This window comes from Trichogramma pretiosum, unplaced genomic scaffold (genome assembly GCF_000599845.2).
Source record: "Trichogramma pretiosum strain Unisexual culture from Peru unplaced genomic scaffold, Tpre_2.0 scaffold86, whole genome shotgun sequence".
In the NCBI taxonomy this organism is placed as follows: Eukaryota; Metazoa; Arthropoda; class Insecta; order Hymenoptera; family Trichogrammatidae; genus Trichogramma; species Trichogramma pretiosum.
Genome location: NW_019640815.1, coordinates 516,841 through 534,734, shown reverse-complemented (window position 1 = coordinate 534,734; position 17,894 = coordinate 516,841). Strand labels below are relative to the sequence as shown.

Sequence of the window (17,894 nt, the reverse complement as noted above, 5' to 3'; positions counted from 1 at the left end):
ATGTTGAATATTCAAAAAAGAAGTGAATCTTAATCATAAAGGTCTTATCATGATAATCACTTTAAAGAAGTTATAAAAGCAAGTAAACAATCGGTTGGGATGTGATTTTACACTCACTCGTGCACGCCCTCCAGTTTGTCCGTACAGGAAGCACACGTGTGCAGAAAACGCTATGATACGTGTCGCATATAGCTGCCCTCCTTTACGAATCAAATTTAAAACTTAAAATTAACTTTTCTCAAAAACAGTACTGACGGGCATTTTCAATTTTTATGTTTGTCTTTGTGACATACAATTATCTCTAAGTTTTTTTACAACCATGTGAAAAAGAGACTTTTGAGTACTATTGAACATTGTGCTCGCGTGTAAATTACAATGAACCAATTGCTAAATTTTAAGTCGGAGAAGATAGTAGTGTTGAATAAATAATTTACATGCTACAAATCTTAGTTTCATTAATTTCTATCATAAATTCAAAGTTTTATTTTTGTTAAAATATCAATGATTTCAGTTGATTTCCTATCTCTTCGATACCCCGTTATATTACAACGAAACCTATCGTCAATCTTGAATTGAATTTAATGCTGCTATATATGATATAGATGTTTTTACAACCTGTAAATAGTAAAAAAGGGTATGAATGTCGTTTTAAAAATATCATCATTGTATATATTCAGAAGTACTTACGAATGCAACTGTACCAAAGTTTATCGGTACTCCAGGGCAAGCCAACAAATGGGAAGGTCTTGATGTCCTAACCATCATCAATAAGAGCAAAGATCTAATTCTCGGGCGGAACTCGTACCAACAACTTCTGTAACTATTTGCAAATAGAATTAGCTTTCAAGTCACATTTTATTAATTATTTTGGATCATACCATGCTATACGAATATTTTCACTTGCATCCTGTATCATTTGACTACGATAACAGAGAACCAAAAGTATTATATTACTCCCCAAAGCAGCACAAAACATTTTGTAAACATTTAAAATCATTTTTTTCTTCAATTGAATCACCATCTGTTTTTGAAAAAACCAGTAAAATTTTCGTTTCTCAAATTTTTCAAAAGATCACGAAGGGAAAAAGTAAATATTTTACCGTAAATCCCGAAAGACTCAGACTAATGAGAATGCCTGTTAGGATCGAAAAAATAAGTGGCTGCGAAAACTCATTCATTAACTCTACGAAGCTGTAATTATTGGAAATATTGTCTGTTTTAGTAAAATTTATCTAGAACTTCTGTTCAAAAGATGGGACTTTGATTTAGTATTATTCGCAATATATTTGATTGAATTTCAATGTGACTTGAATGATATTTGAACACCGAAAAAAATTATAACTTAACTTTATACTTTTTTTATGATCGTGAATTCGTCTAATTGTTTCTCTCGAAAGCCAAAAATTAGGTGAATTTACTGAAATTTGATATGGAACGTGTAACGTAGTAATTTTAATGCTACAACAAATATATATTTATTAAATAGTTGATTACGACATATGGCCGATCATTTAAATATATCTGTATGAACTTTACCAAGTCCTTCGAAATTTTTCAAAAATCAAGTAACAGGCTACAATAAATGGTACGACAAGTGCTGCTGGAAAGAGACCTAATTGTAAAATACTAAATGTTGTATAAATCAAATAAATATGAAAATATTTATTCTCATCGATGGAAAAATCCAGATAATGAATTGAAACATTTCCTTGCATTTGAAATATTAATGACATGAGTGCAGTTCCAAAATAAAGACTAAATATTAAACCTATTTAAAAATTATAAAAAATATATTAAATTCATTATTGACAAAATATTAAATATTTCAAAAATATAGAATGACACATGAGTAAAAAAATTCAAGTAATTCTATCTAAAATTCGAGTAATTCGATTTAAAAAATTCAAGTAAATCAATTTACAATAGAAAAAAAAGAAGCGCTGCAAGATGTGTAACTAAAGTCACATTTAAAGGTAAAAAATTAAAAAAATAAACAAATAAAATAAACCAAATAAAACGAAAAAGTTGCACTTCTGGTGATTTTTGTATAATATGCTTGAACACCGGAAGTGCAACGTCAAATACTTTTTCATTTTATTTGGTTTATTTTATTTGTTTATTTTTTTAATTTTTTACCTTTAAATGTGACTTTAGTTACACATCTTGCAGCGCTTCTTTTTTTTTCTATTGTAAATTGATTTACTTGAATTTTTTAAATCGAATTACTCGAATTTTGTTTTGATTTAATTACTCGAATTTTAGATAGAATTACTTGAATTGTTTAATGTTAAATTCTATTTTTAACATTCATAAATACTTGCATATACATATACTTTTTTTTCAAATACCCAGTGAAAAACTCGACCTATTGGCATTTTATTTACACATCATAATGTTTTTGGCAATGCCCGCGACATGTGCACGCCCGAGCGAAGCGAGGGCTGCTGGTAGGGACGGGCATTGGCATATACACGAACAAGCAACATTTTACCGTAAAATGTAAATAAAATTTAGACATGAAATTCTTGAAAATTCTTATCTATATTTTAATACAGAGCGTAACAATTTTAAATACTTTCAATAAACATGAACATAAGTAATAATTATAACTATGGGCAATAACTTAAATCATACAAACACATTTTTTATAATACATTAAAATTATATCAATTTTATAAATTATTTTTTGGCTTTTCATGTGCTTAGATATGATTAATAATAATTGTTTCGATTCGACAATTATTAAATACTGGCAATGATTTTAGAAAAATTTCATCTGTAATTACGTTATCATTTGACATTGTTTTTCTTTTTGCTGAAATTTCATTAACATCATAACCAGTATGGTGATAGTCAAGAGTAATTTCTTGAAATAACGCTTCTTCACTAGGATCGTCATTATTCATAAAATTATCGATCATTTTTTGTGACGGTGACTCTGCAGGGTCAATATTTTCAATATCTTCAGCCACTGAAAATGTCAAAGGTCTTTTTTTCAAATTACACCCATTTCTAGGAGGCGGATTTTGAGCTGAGGTGCTGGTTACAGATTGCACAGGCGGGGCGGTTTTCAAATTATATTCACTAGTAGAAGGCTGTTCTTGAGCTGACGCGTATATCTTAGGATGCACAGAAGAGGTTTTTTTCATATTATCTCTTTGCAAAGGAGTTTGAATTTGAGTCGATAAAGGACCAGCCATTTTATTGAAAATTTCGGTTCTCTCTGCTATAGAAAATGCTGAATAGCCTTGTGCAACAATATCAGAACTCCATCCACCATGTTTTTAACCATGTTCAAGTTGGCGCCTGTATTTGAAAGTATCGTGGCTGAGCTACGTCTGAAACAATGCCCCGTGTACGAATCTGGATCTGGTAAATTTAATTGTTGAGCAATTATTTTTGGGATGTCGCTTAAGGTATTTTTTCCTATGAATTGTCGAGTGCATTTTCCCTTGTTATAATAAACAAATAGTCGAATGCTTGGCATATCTGAAGGTCTCAGATCTAAGTATGCTTTGATGATACCATAATACTATTGCCCAATGACGAAATTTCGATCAATTCCAGTTTTTGTATCTCTGATTAAAACGATGTACTGAGAACCTGTATCTGTTATATCCGTTGTAAGTAGGTTTAAAAATTCTTTACATCTCAGACAACCAAATATCCCAAAAATCAGAATAGCCTAAATATAAGAATATAGAGTGTTAAAAATTTTAGGGTTTAGCCCAATGATATTGTACAATATTCAACTCACCTTCATGGCTAAATAAGTATCATCATTCGAATCAATCAGGAATTTATGCACTTATTCCATATTTAAAACCGCTGATTTTTTAGGTTTGTAACCTTTACTTTTTATTTTTAATAAATTTTTCAATAATAGATATTGATCGAGGTTAATACTTTCTTTCAATATCATCAGCGATTTCAACTTCGACCAATGACTCCATAGCGTAGGTGGCTTGTATAATGCCGATAGTTTATCAAAATATACGAGTAAATCATCTTCGCTGGAAGATCTTTTATTTTCAGTTTTCCAGTGTATAAATGCCGAGTAAGCCTTTTCGTATTGCCCGCGAGATTTTGTTGGCAGTAAATTAAATTTTATCCGCTCAGCTTCTGCTGCGAAAGCTCTGTCCTCTGTTTCAGTATATCGTCTTCGTCAAATGATTCTTCATCGCTTAATTGATCGATTACTATAGCCATTTTTTATTGCAAAAATGATAATCTGTATGGTTAGGTGCGTTTATGTAGCTACACGTAAAAAGCAAGCCGGGAGAAAAAACAATGCAATAGTATTCACGTAAAGCAAGCAGGGAGCAAAATGCAACGTGAAGTTGGCGCGATGCAAAAGTCGATTTTGCTCCCGGAAAAGGAGGAACAAAGTCGAGTTTTGCACTAGGGTATGTGAAAAAAGTTTATTAAGTACTATTTCTACACATCAAATTCCACTCACAGGCAAACATTATACTAAATCGGTATCCTTTTTGAAAAATGTTCTTTGTAAATTCTCTTTCGTCCCCGTCGTTTGAATGAAGTAACTCGACAAACATTTGATCAAATATCATCTGTAACTTCCTTTTTTGTAATACAGTAAAAAAATAAACGACAAACGTGCATGCTAAAAAAGTCAGTTGAAAGAAAGTTTCAGCGATCACTACAGAGTCAATAATTTTTCTGCTTCTGATTAGGAATGCAACCTGAAATAAAAATAGTTATTCTGATAAAAATAGTAACTTGATTGATTTTTATGATAATAACATTAGCTTGTATTAACACAAATATGTTGGTTAAAAAAATCATTTTTCCCATCAGTTCGAATTTTGTATTTCCATACGGCCATATAAAGGCGACTTTCATAAGCTTAGTACCAAAGTAACAATTTTTCTCGTAAAATTCGATGATTTCAAGGCTTGGATTATTTGAGGTTTTCACGATCATTTTTATCGATTTTTAAGTGCGTTTTGGAAAATTATCAAGAACTATTGGTAATCAATAAAAATCCGAATTTATAAAAATGAATATAGCATCGCTAGAAACTACTTTGACCATGTATGTATGGCAAATATTATTCAAATTCCCAGGGCATTGAATAGTAGTTCTCTAGTACTCATCAATCATGCAAACAATGTCTTTGGAATTCTAAGAAGGTTTTACGGTTAAAAAAATAATATCAGCAACGATTAATTTATGAAACTATCTTCATACATGAAATTCAAAATTAACTACTTAAAGCTGACATGTATGAAATTACGAGAAACGACAGACCAGAAGAAAAAAAAACAAATGAAAATCTTATGGTAAATTATACTTAAATTTGTTTTATTAATTATTTTTTTAAACAAAAAAACTTTGCAGTTCAAATGAAACTTCACAAAATATTAATTATATCGATTAATAAACTTTTCGATTAATAAAGTTTTCATCCAAAAATGTAAATAATTAAAATACTTAGTTGAAATTATAGGTTCTTATTAAATTCTTTAGTTCACGTTGTGTTTCACGTTATTGTCTTGATTCGGCTTTCGGCAGAGTAAAGTTTAAATTTCGTCAACTTGAATTTTCATCAGTTACTTGATATTCTTGCTCTTGTTTTATGGTTTCCTGCCCGCTGACTTCATTATCCATTTTATTTTCATCTGCTGTTGATAAATTTACCTGACTTACATTGCTTAAAGATACTCTCCTTCTCTTCACTATTCGCTTATTAGGCATTGACCCGATATGAGTTGACCGCGGGGTGGCGCACTTGTGTTATCCGACTTGTTACTATTATAATTATTTCTACACAGTGTAACGTCCGTAAAGCTGACGACGAACTTCTTTTCGCTATATAAATTTTCGCGAAAAACGTACCGTGCGCATGACGTCGCATAACACAAGTGCGCCACCTCGCGGTTAACTCATATCGGGACAATGCCTAATAGCGATTTAGTGCATCGTCAGGAAATGCAGATATTGCCGTTCGATAAGCTGGAAATATTGTCGGGTTATAACTTGGGCTTTGAAAATCGTCTGATTTTTCATTTCCAATAAAGTGACGACAGCAGATTTTATGATGTATCGTAGGCACCCACAACATGTCATCGTTGTTTTCTCTCTTCTTTTAGCCTTAAGAGGATAAATTTTGCTATCCGTTGGAAAAGAATAAAATTTTTTACTTTTATCTGTCACTTTACTGTTGCAGCTCACGACGCAACATTGGGAAACAGGATACAAATGCTTCCGATAAGTAGAACCTATAAATGAAAAGTATAAGATCATACTTTGGATGAAAAAAATTAATTAAATCGAATTTTCTCAGAGTATTATCATGATTTACCTTCCATTTCAATGTAGAATAATATTTTTCACAATACTTTGAACTATAAGAGTCTTTAATTGTTAAATTAAGATAAATCACAGTGCTACAAAGTACTATACAAAGCTACAGCTAGCACGAGACTGAGCAGACGAAAAAGTAAGAATGTTACCTCGTTTCGTAAATTCTTGTTGCGTCGCTACCACCAGTTTGAGCCTCAAACTTTGAGGCGGCTATATTCAAATGTTGCGTCTTATCTATCAAGTTTTTTAATGCAACGGTGGTAATCCTTATGTGATATATGTGGAAAGTAATTGTCAGAAAATTGTGTTCTCATAATTTCACAACAATTCAAAATATTATATTCTCATGTTTATTTCGATTTTATTAACTTAAATCATTTATTTAGAGATACATAATTTCATGGAGACAGGTGTGGCAAGTAATTGAATAATTAATTTAATTCTTTGCAATGTATGTGCTTTTCATTTATTTCCAACATTATTTGTTTTAAGTCTGAACCGACATTAAAGCTGTTATATATGACATGGTAGTTTTTACAACCTGCGAAAAATTAATAAGGCAGTAACACTGATTATTTTAATAAATATCGAAGTACTTACGAAAGTGACCGTACGGAAATTAACCGGAAATCCACTGCAAGCCATGAAGCAACAAGGGCGCAAGGCTCGAACCATCATCAATAGCAGTAAATATCTAGTTTTGGGTTTAAATTCATACCAACAACTACCTGTGTAACTAATTGCATTTCATAGAATCAAATTAATACAAAATTTCTCTAATTCTTTTTACTCAAATATCACATAAGATCGTACCATGCAATATGAATATTTCCACTTGCATCTGTTATCTGTTGGCTAGGATAACACACAATTAGAAGCAATACATAACATCCCAGAAAGGGCACAGACATTTTAAGGACTTGAAAAAACATTTTTTGCTTCAACAGAACGATCATCTACGATAAAATATATTTTATGAGTGCTATATTAATAACAAGAGATGCATTTATTTTTTATTCACGGAGAAACCCATATAGGCTGTTTTCACAGTCGTCAGTGACGGTCAAAAATCGACCAGCTGATTTGACTGGAGGCCAAACAAAGCGACCGCCCGTATACTTTACCTGTTAAAGTTGGTTGGTAAAAGTACTTAGGAAAAATTACTATATTTTATAGTAAAAGTGTGACATCTTTGCATTATGGACAAATTTACTATGTATTATAGTCATTTTCATTATGTTTTTGGTAATATTTACTAAAATTCTAATAAATTTTCATACATTTTATAGTAAATTTTTCCATAATGCAGAGATGTCACACTTTTACTATACACATAGTAGTTTTTCCTATGTGGGTTTCTCCGTGTTATAATAAAAAGTCATTCTTCCCGAACAGTTAATTAAAATTATTCATATAAATAAAAAACAAGTGGCTAAATCATATAAGCTGAGAATCTTATTATCAAAAGTGCGGTAAATAGCGCTATCTAATCCAACAAAAATTGCAATAAAAAAAAATGCCTTCCATTGTGCTTCCATAAGCTTTTATCCCAAATACTAGGTCATTTCAAGTTTACGAAAATTATCATTTATCCCTTAAAATATTCTTTACGGAAAATCCCGAGAGGCTCGTTGTAGTTATAATGCCGATTACAAGTGTTAGAATGAATGGCACTGAAAATCTATTGAAGATCTCAATTAAGCTGCAACAGAAAAATGATTTGAGACGTTTATTGAATTATTAATGTTGATTATTTTGTTGGTTTTTGCAGCGACTTTTTTTTGTAGTTTGAGTCCTCCAAAAAGTTTCGTATGGACCTATTTCGATGTAAAATTTAATACCCTTTCAGAAACTGAGCTCAAAATTTCGATTCTTTGCGTAATTCTCTGAGATACTTTGATAGTCGTGATCACCCCTGATCATATTTATATCGCGATTCCCTAACGGTAACATGGTAACATTGCCAAAATTTTTCCTTTTTTTTTTTGTTTAAATAGCTATAACTTTTTTATTACGCAAAGAATCGAAATTTTGAGCTCAGTTTCTGAAAGGGTATTAAATTTTACATCGAAATCCGTCCATACGAAATTTTTTGGAGGCCTCAAACTACAAAAAAAAATCGCTGCGAAAACCAACAAAAAAATCGAGCATTTTGGTCGTTATTGGGTTAACATCGATTCTATCCGATCCAACAGAGTGGTGGAACGGGTTTAAGTATAGCAAATTCCGTCGTTCCATCGGACAAAATCGATGTTAACCCAGTGTAAATCAGGGCAATCGTTAAGGCTCCTCTATACAGATCAGGGACAAATACCGACATACCGATATTATTTTGTACCCATTTTTTTTTATTCTCTAGACAACCGTTGAACTTGAAACTTCGTGGGAATGATTATGAAACTTATAAAAATGTGCCTCTGGAGCCAGTTTTCAATACAATGTTTAATAAAATCATTTAAACTAATTGTTTGAGAATACGTTACTTTTTAGGTTGTAAAAGGGGGATAATAGAAAATCAAGTTTGTTTGAAAGTACCGGTCATTTAATTGAAAACTAGCGCCATAGGCACATTTTTATAAGTTTCATAATCACTCCTACGAAGTTTCAAGTTCAATGGTTGACCAGAGAATAAATAAAATGGGTACAAAAAAATGACGTACTTGTTATCGACTGAGTGTGTACAGAGAGCCCTTAAATTGTTGTTAGTAAAATTGGCATTTTTTATGAAAAAGGAAAATAGGCATTGTTACGACGATTTTGGGAAAAATCAATGTATGTCAGGCTGCCTTTTATGCAGTTTGAACCTTTGAAGCAATAACCTTCTTAAAATGAAAAATGTATGTTTATACGTTGACGTAATAAATATATTTACTCAACTTGATACACTTTTCGTGATCGATAATTGTTCGAATTATTTTTCTCGAAAACCACAAATCGTGCGTGGCATAATTCGAATGTAAACGTTCCAAAGTTTGAGGTCGAATTTGTAATGTCACAATTTCATTACTGCAAAAAATATTCCGATTTTGAATCAAATTAAGTGAATCAAAGGTAATTATGTAAAAAAATATATGATCATACCTAATATGATAAAATTTTTGAATAATATAATAAGTAAACATAACAAATGGTACTATTAAAGCAGCGGCAATCAAACCTATTTGAACCGTACTTATTATTCCATGAATCAAATAAAAGTAAAAATATTTTTCATCGTCGATGAAAAAATCAATCTTAAAAAATGTATTATTTTCTGTCAATATAACTATTATAGATACTATAAATCCAAATCCGAAATAAAGACCAAATATAACAGCTATCATGAAATATATAAAATATTATATTATAAGCCATTATTAACACAATAGAGACTTTACAGCATCTCTTTCCAAGCGGACATTTCATATTCAAAATTTTATAAAGTTATTTTTCGTTATTTTCTCAATTTCATATTTTTCTCGAAATTTCAAAATTAAAATTTCTAGAAAAAAAAACAGATTAATTTTACTTCGTCAAATGCTATTGTATGTGATAAATATTTTTTTTCTCGATAATTAAATTGTAAAAATTTCAATCGATTATCAAGTATACGATTTAAAGTCAAGTATAAAAAAAGTTGGTAAGGAAACATTATTAGCATTTTGATAAATATCGTCACATAGTTCCACTTACATCCAAGCACCTCACCAATTTTGTACCCATTTTGCATAATTTCAAGCGTCATCATTTTTTTGTTGATGTCTCTTAAATGAGCATATTCGGCAAAGAAATTCATATAAAGGTTCCAAATCTTACAAAAAAAATATCATTAATTTCTTTAAAATCTAATTTTTTAGAATCGAACCTTCTTTTCCTGTAAAATCCATATCAAATATACTGAATATGTGCATGATAAGACTATGAATTGAAATAATGTCTCAATTAAATCTTCGAAACCTAAAGTTTTTCTTCTTCTGATTAAATATGTTACCTGAAAAAAGAACTCAGTAGGTATTTGGAAAAATATTAATATTAAAAAATAGATAATTACAGTAGCTTGTAATGCTACAAATGCATTGATCAAGTATAGTATCCTTCCTGTATGCTTAAATTTTTTTTTCTGATAAGGACATAAAAAAGTTATTTTCTGAATTTTTAACCATCGATGAAAATTTTTTTCGAAAAACTCGATCGTTTCCCCATTGTTATCGTTCGAAAAAATTCTAGCCATTTTAATTAAATTTTTTTATTTTTAAATATTAAGAAAATTTTAAAACAGCATATGAAAAATTAAACTCCAATAATTAGATACTAGACACTAGACACTTAGATACTAGACAATTTGACCATTATCGTCACTTATTTTTCCTCGAATATAATAAAAAAATTAAACTTAAAATCCAATTTATTCATGTTATACGTTTATGTAAAAGTATTTGAAAAGAATTTAATAACATATTTCTCTGAGATATTCATATGAAATATGAAGTATTCACGATAAATTCATTGTATTTAAATCGAAAGCATATTTGATTTATTCATGTAAGAGTTAGCCATATCAAAAATAAAGTTATTTCTATTTTTATATTAAAAATGCCCGGATCGACCTACTCTTTAAATTAATGACACAATTCAAAAAAAATTCACTTTTTTAAAGTTTATGCATAATATTTTAAAACAGTCCGATATTCTAATGTTTATGTGAATCTAGTGGGTATTCTGAAAAGTATTATTATAATTAAAACTTTGATGCATTTATTCCCTAACGATTATTTCTTAGTCGAAATTTTACATAACTATTTTTAGCCTATCATAATTTAAACTGCCATTTTAAAAATTTGCTATTGTACATAACGATTTGATTGTTCCATACATCCAAGCACCGTACCAGCTCGATATCCTTTCAGCATGACTGCAAGTGTAATAATTTTTTTGTTTGAGTCTTTTAAATTATCATTCTCGGCAAAGCACTTCATAAATACGACCCCAAACTTTGAAAAAAATGAATTTTATCAATTTCGTTGAAATTTAATTTTCAGTATTCATACTTTCTTTTGTTGTAAAATACATATCAAATATATAAAAAATGTGCATAACAAAGTTATTAATTGAAATAATGTCTCAGTGAAATCTTCTAAACTTAAAGATTTTCTTCTTCTGATTACATATATTAGCTCAAAAAACTCGATTAGTATCCTGAAAAGTATTATTATAATTTAAAAAAGAGTAGATAATAACGGACGCTTGTGATGCTATGAATGAATTGATTGAGAAAAGTAATCTTCCGAAATATTCAATTTTTTCTCCTGATTGGGCCATATAAAAGTCATCTACACAATTTTTGGGAGTAGTGGAAAATGGTTTTCGTAAAACGCAATCATTTCTTTATTGTTATCATTTGAAAAAATTCTTATAGTCATTGTAGCACAATTTTTGTACTTTTAATTATTCAAATTCCATGAAATAGATTTTGAACAATTTAACAATTATTATCATCTATTGTTTCGTACAACTTAATAATAATGTTGAGCATAAAATATATTAAACTCTATACTTAAAAAAAAAGAAATATTTGAAGAAAATTGCTTCGATATGCTCAACGTTAGTTACACAAAAAAGAATGTAGTTGCAGTAAATATATTTTAATTCGACCGAAAGTTTAATTTATTCATTCATGTAAGACTTTTGATTTGAAAAAGAAGGTCTCTATGTATACCTCATTGATTTTCTTTTGACTAAAATATATGAATATAACTTCGATGTTCACCGAATATTTTCCATTTGCAATATGAAAAATTCGATGCTGAAAATAGTTTTTGTAGCTTATTTACAAAGAACTATTCTTGAACCACAGTAAATAGTTTTCTGAAACCTATAGCGTAACCCCTTGTTAGCATTGTGAAATTTGCAGAGAAAAACATGAGTAAAAGCACATCTTGTTCGAGTTTTATCTCAGTCAGCCCATTTTTAATAAAAAATCCCTCTACTTCATAGAAAATGAAAAAAAAATCATAAAAAATTCAAGTTCCATACACTTCCATCAATTGCTCTGTTTGGTATTTGTAAACACTTCGAGGTCACTCGGCTGCTTCTTCTGCTCGCGTAAACTCGTGTTCATTTCGATTTCATAATTTTTCATACTAATTAATTTTAACTGCATTTCGTAAAACATAAAATATTCATCAAATAACACTGCAAAAAAATGAAATCCAGTGATACGACCAACTATGCTGCTGAGTAATTGTCATTTTTCAAATCAAAATAACGAAATAATTAAGGGTATTTTTTTAATTTTATCAATTTTTACAGAATAAAAGAAGAGCCTATTGATATGTGTTCGAATGAACAGGATTATGGCGAAACGAAAAACCAAACTATATGCACTGACAATCGGCAATACTACAAATATCTACAAGAAAATACTGTGAGTTGATTCGTAACTTTTTTTGATTAAATTATCTTTTCAAGCCTGTACCGTCTTATTTCAAGTCTGTACTGACATTAAAGCTGTTATATACGACATGGTTGTTTTGAAAACCTGTGAAAAATTAATAAGGCATTAATATTAATCACTTTAATATATTTAGATGCACTTACGAATGCAAAAGTACCGAAATTAACCGGAAATCCGCGACAAGCCATTAAGCAACAAGGCCGCAAGGTTTGAACCATCATCAGTAGCAGTAAATATCTAATTTTGGGTTTAAATTCATACCAACAACTTCCTGTGTAACTAATTGCATTTCATAGAATCAAATTAAAAACAAAATTTCTTTAATTATTTTGCCTTAGATATCATACTAGATCATACCACGCGGAACTAATATTTTCACTTGCTTCTTTCATCTGTTGGCTAGTATAGCATACAATCAGTAGTATCATTTTAGATCCCAGAAAAGCCAAAAACATTTTAAGCACTTGAAAAAACATTTTTTTCCTCAACTGTATAACCATCTACAATAAAATTTCTTTTATATGTATGGTGCTATAAAGAAAAGGTGAATTTATTTTTATTGAAATTAGTCAGTCATCTCAAACTAGATTTCATCGTATTTAAAGGTGCATATTATTAAAAAAAAACTATTATGATTTCAAAAAATGTCCCTTTTAAAGTGTAGGAGAGAGGTCTTAATCTAAAAACAAGATTATTTCAGATCTTTACTGCAAATCCTGAAAGGCTCGTGGTAGTCAGGGAGCCAATTACAACCATCAGAATGATCGGTGATGATAATTTATTGAAATTCTGAATTAAGCTGCAATTAAAACATATTTAAGGTACTTTTTAAGTTACTCTAATTATTAATTTACTCTAAGTATTAATTGCTCTACTTCACACAGTTTTTATGATCGATAATTATTTCAATCGTTTTTCTCGAAAGCCTCAAATTGTGCGAGTAATAATTATTATATAAACGTTCCAAGGTTTGAGGTCGACTTTGTAATGTCTCAATTTCATTACTGCAAAATATATTCCGATTTTTTAAGTGATCAAGAGTATTTGCGAAGAAACTTTTTCTGACCGTACCAAATCTGATTAAATCTTTGAATAGTATAATAGGTAAACATAACAAATGGCGCTCCTATTGCTGCGGCAATCAAACCTGCATGCACTACACATATTGTTCCATACGTCAAATAAAAATAAAAATATTTTTCTTCGTCGATGAAAAAATCAGTTTTGAAAAATGTAGTCTTTTCTGTCAATAAAACTATTATAGATACTATAAATCCAACTCCAAAGTAAGCAGAAAATATTACACCTACGATTAAAGATACAAATTATTAGATTCAAAAATTTGTACAATTATTTTTTGTTTATCAAATTTTCTGAAAAAGCAAATCATCTTAATTTGAAAGATTTAATATTGATTAGATTATTGGGTTTTTCTCGATTATTTATGTATTGATGTAAATTATAATCGACTGTAATAGTTTCACTTGAGAATAAAAAGCTAAATAAAGAGAATTGAAGTGAGTAAACGGAATTACGTTTTGATAAACGAAAAAAATTATTAATGAATCTCTTCACATAATTTCACTTACATCCAAGCACCGTACCAATCTGATATCCTTTTTGCATAATTTCAAGTGTAATTATTTGTTGGTTAGAGTCCTTTGTACGATCATACTCAGCGAAGAAAATGATAAAAATCGTCATAATCTTAATAAAAAATAATATCATAAATTTTGCAGGAATTTAATTTTTAGGATTCTTACATTCTTTTCTTGTGAAATGGAAAATATATACGCCAAAAATGTGCATATCAAAGCTATAAATTGAAATAAAGCCTCCGTCATGTCTTCTAGGTCTAGCGTTTTCCTTCTTCTAATAAAATATATCACCTACAAAAAAAAATTTGATTAAGGTATTCTGAAAAATATTTATATTTGTAGGAAATTAGATAATAACCGAAGCTTGCAATAATACATATGCATTTATTAAGAAAAGTAATCTTCCAATATATTTCAATTTTTTCTCCTGATAAGGCCATATGAAAGTTATCTTCATAATTTTTGAGATTAGGTAAAAATGTTTTTCGTAAAATTCAATCATTTTCGCATTATCGTTTGAAAATATTCTAATCATTTTTATTGTACTAAATTTTATTCTTGATAAATACGTTCAACGTGAAATACATTAAACTTTATACTTTCACAAAAAGGTAAACAAAGAATAATTTACGACACATTTCTTCGACGTGCACAATGATAGTTACATCAAAAATAAAGTAGTCACTGTAAAGTCACTGTTTATTTAATCAAAATTTTATGTTATTATTTTATGTAAGAGTCACTTTTTAATAAAAAATGAGAGCCCGGGAGTATCTTGGTATGCCTCACCGATTTTTTTTTTTTTTTTCATTAAACTATGCATTTTTAACATCGACGTTTACCGATTTTTTTTCCGTTTGTAATCCGACAAATCTGATGCTAAAAATAACTGTGGAAATTGATTTACAAACGTTCGCCTTTCTAATTATAATAAAAGGTTTGCTATTGAAATTGAAAAAAATGAACTTTAATCATAAGGGTATTTAAAAAAACACATTAATTCAACTTAATAATAAACTTAAAAACACATTAATTTAGCAAACCCACTTCTGACTCAGATACTTGAACTTAATTTTTATATATAATGAAATAAATTTAAAAAGAAATTAATAATACGCGAAAGTTTGATTGACAATGATTTTTCGGTTTGAGTTATTCATTAAAGGATAATATTTTTTCAGCACTTTATGAATCAGAGAAAAAGAATGTATTTATTTGCATAAATCAAATCTCAATCGAGTATTCGTTTAGGTAAATCTGTATAATCATAATCTCATCTGTATGGGTAATGATTTAAGATTGAATCGAAATCAAAGCTGCGACATATGACATGGCTGTTTTGAAGACCTAAAAACATTAGTTAAATGCATCGATTTTTGAACTTAAAATAAAAAATAAATCAATACTCACTACTGTAACCATATTAAAATCTACAGGAACGCTTGGGCAAGCTGTTATGTAACAAGGTCTCAAAGTTCTTGCCATTGTCAATATAAGAAGGGATCGCAATTTAGGTTTCATTATATACCAGTCGCTAAAGTAACTAATGTTTTGAAAAATGAATTCGATGATAATATTTTATCTGTTAGTTTATTAATAAAATTTGTCATTAATCATACCATGCCATACTTATATTCTTACTGGTTTCCGTTAGTCTGGCACTGGGATAGCAAGCCACCATAAGTATTAATATAGCTCCGATGTAAGTTATAGAAAACTTCACGACATTGACCAAGTCGTTTTCTTTGAACATAACAGCCATCTATATTGAAGCAACAAAAAATTTGTTTATACTAATGAAGCTATCGTTAAAATTTTACGAGTATTCACCGAGAATCCTGCAAGACTTAATACAAAGACAAGACCCGATAAAATCGTAAAGAAAATGGGCTGGGCAACATCATTGAACATTTTTACGAACCTGAAAAAATAACTTTATATCGTTAAAATGCTGTGAATGTTGTTAGCGAATTTTAAAAATGTATTTATAAATACTCAACTCGATGCACTCGTCGTGGTTGATAATATTTTCGATTAATTGATTTCTCACCCTATTATAGTCAGAAACTTCGCCTAAGAACTCAATTTTGTTACTAAAAGAAAGTAAATTTTTGAAGTAATTATTCGAAAGAATAGCATAGCAACGGTATTCGTAATTTTTTTTTTCTCACAGCAGAATTTGGAATTTTTGAATCAGGTAAATGCTAAAAAAAATATTGGCCGATGCGAGTGTCGCAGCAATTAAACCTATCTGCAAAATCGACGCCCCCACATAAACCGTCAAAAGCCAGAAATATTTTTTATCGTCGACGTAAAATTCCAAATGATGCTGAGCAGTTCCTTCGCGTATTTGTAATTGTACCATTATTATACCCACGACAAAATAAACACAGTAGACTAAACCTACGATAAAAGAGTTTATATTGTTATCAATTCATGGATTTATTGAAAACTTGAGGATCATTAGGGCAACAAAAACAAATTAAAAACAACAAACGAGTTACAAAAAGATTTTTGAAAATCGTAATTTTTTTTTAATGAAAAGGGAGAAAATAAAATTGGAAATTTATAATTTTTTTTTTCTTGTATTTAAACTTAATTTCTTCAAATAATGATACTCACTAGATACTATGACAGCGACCCAATATCCATTTTTTATCATTTTTAATGCAGCATTTTTTTCATTCTCACTTTTCGAATTGTTGTAATCAAAGTACAATGACCTGATAATTTTTTCAATCTATAAATAAAATTAAATGTGAATAAAATCACTCTAATTACCCACATAAACTTATTACCTTATTCTCATAAAACATAAGAAAACCAGAGACGAAAAAAGTGCCTACAATTATCACCAGGTGAAATAAAGTCTCCGCGAGCTCTGCTCCTGTTAATATATTTCTTCTCGTTATTATTGATGCGATCTGATAACAAGATAATTTTTTGAAAAAGAATCAAAAGGTATAGTTATAAAAAGAAAAATTATAACTTTAGCTAGCAGTAAAATAAATAATGATGACAAAAATATTATTCTTCCTATAACTTTCAATATAACGTTGGTATAAGGCCACAGACAACATCCTCTCAAAAACTGAACAACCCAGAACATATTGTTTTCCCAAAATTGACCAATTTGTTTGTTCTCTTCCTCCAAAGAGTATTCCGACATTTTCTTGGATATTTTACTTTCCTCCCTTGACCTATTGCATCTATTGTATATCATTTCAATACGTCTTACTGTTCAACTCCGAGAAAAGAAACGATGCTACCCTTACATTATTCAAACAGCCGTTCCCTCGTTAATATAAAAATAAATATCAACTCGTTTGATGATTTTTTTATGTCCTCTTCAGCGAATCTCTTTGACATTATTTTTTTTCTCGTAAAATATGGATTAATTTGACCTGTAATATCGTATCATGCATGATTTATCTAGAGCCGATATAGTAGAGGAACCTTATTACGTTAACTTACCGACTTGGAGTAAAACCTTTTCGATCGATGAGTAACTTTTACTTTTTGTTTCGGAAATTGTT

The 17,894-nt window shown here is 29.5% G+C and overlaps 3 protein-coding genes across 3 annotated transcripts; all 3 read right to left on the bottom strand.

Moving 5' to 3' along the window:
* Positions 1–5,934: 5,934 nt before the first annotated feature.
* LOC106657548 lies at positions 5,935–6,424 on the bottom strand. The gene is made up of 2 exons (XM_014379133.1): positions 6,326–6,424; positions 5,935–6,242 (listed from the first exon to the last, which is right to left on the bottom strand). The coding sequence occupies exons 1-2, from the start codon at positions 6,330–6,332 to the stop codon at positions 5,935–5,937; spliced, it is 315 nt and encodes a 104-aa protein (XP_014234619.1). The 5' UTR covers positions 6,333–6,424.
* Positions 6,425–6,472: 48 nt separating this feature from the next.
* Positions 6,473–14,840, bottom strand: LOC111694383. The gene is made up of 8 exons (XM_023462341.1): positions 14,717–14,840; positions 14,524–14,649; positions 14,350–14,467; positions 14,029–14,066; positions 10,358–10,426; positions 10,172–10,297; positions 10,047–10,117; positions 6,473–6,593 (listed from the first exon to the last, which is right to left on the bottom strand). The coding sequence occupies exons 1-8, from the start codon at positions 14,813–14,815 to the stop codon at positions 6,473–6,475; spliced, it is 768 nt and encodes a 255-aa protein (XP_023318109.1). The 5' UTR covers positions 14,816–14,840.
* Positions 14,841–15,651: 811 nt separating this feature from the next.
* On the bottom strand, positions 15,652–16,605 carry LOC106657547 (odorant receptor 10a-like). Its single transcript, XM_023462335.1, has 6 exons — positions 16,530–16,605; positions 16,359–16,451; positions 16,189–16,279; positions 15,978–16,120; positions 15,769–15,901; positions 15,652–15,705 (listed from the first exon to the last, which is right to left on the bottom strand). The coding sequence occupies exons 3-6, from the start codon at positions 16,267–16,269 to the stop codon at positions 15,652–15,654; spliced, it is 411 nt and encodes a 136-aa protein (XP_023318103.1). The 5' UTR covers positions 16,270–16,279; positions 16,359–16,451; positions 16,530–16,605.
* Between the last annotated feature and the right edge of the window lie 1,289 nt (positions 16,606–17,894).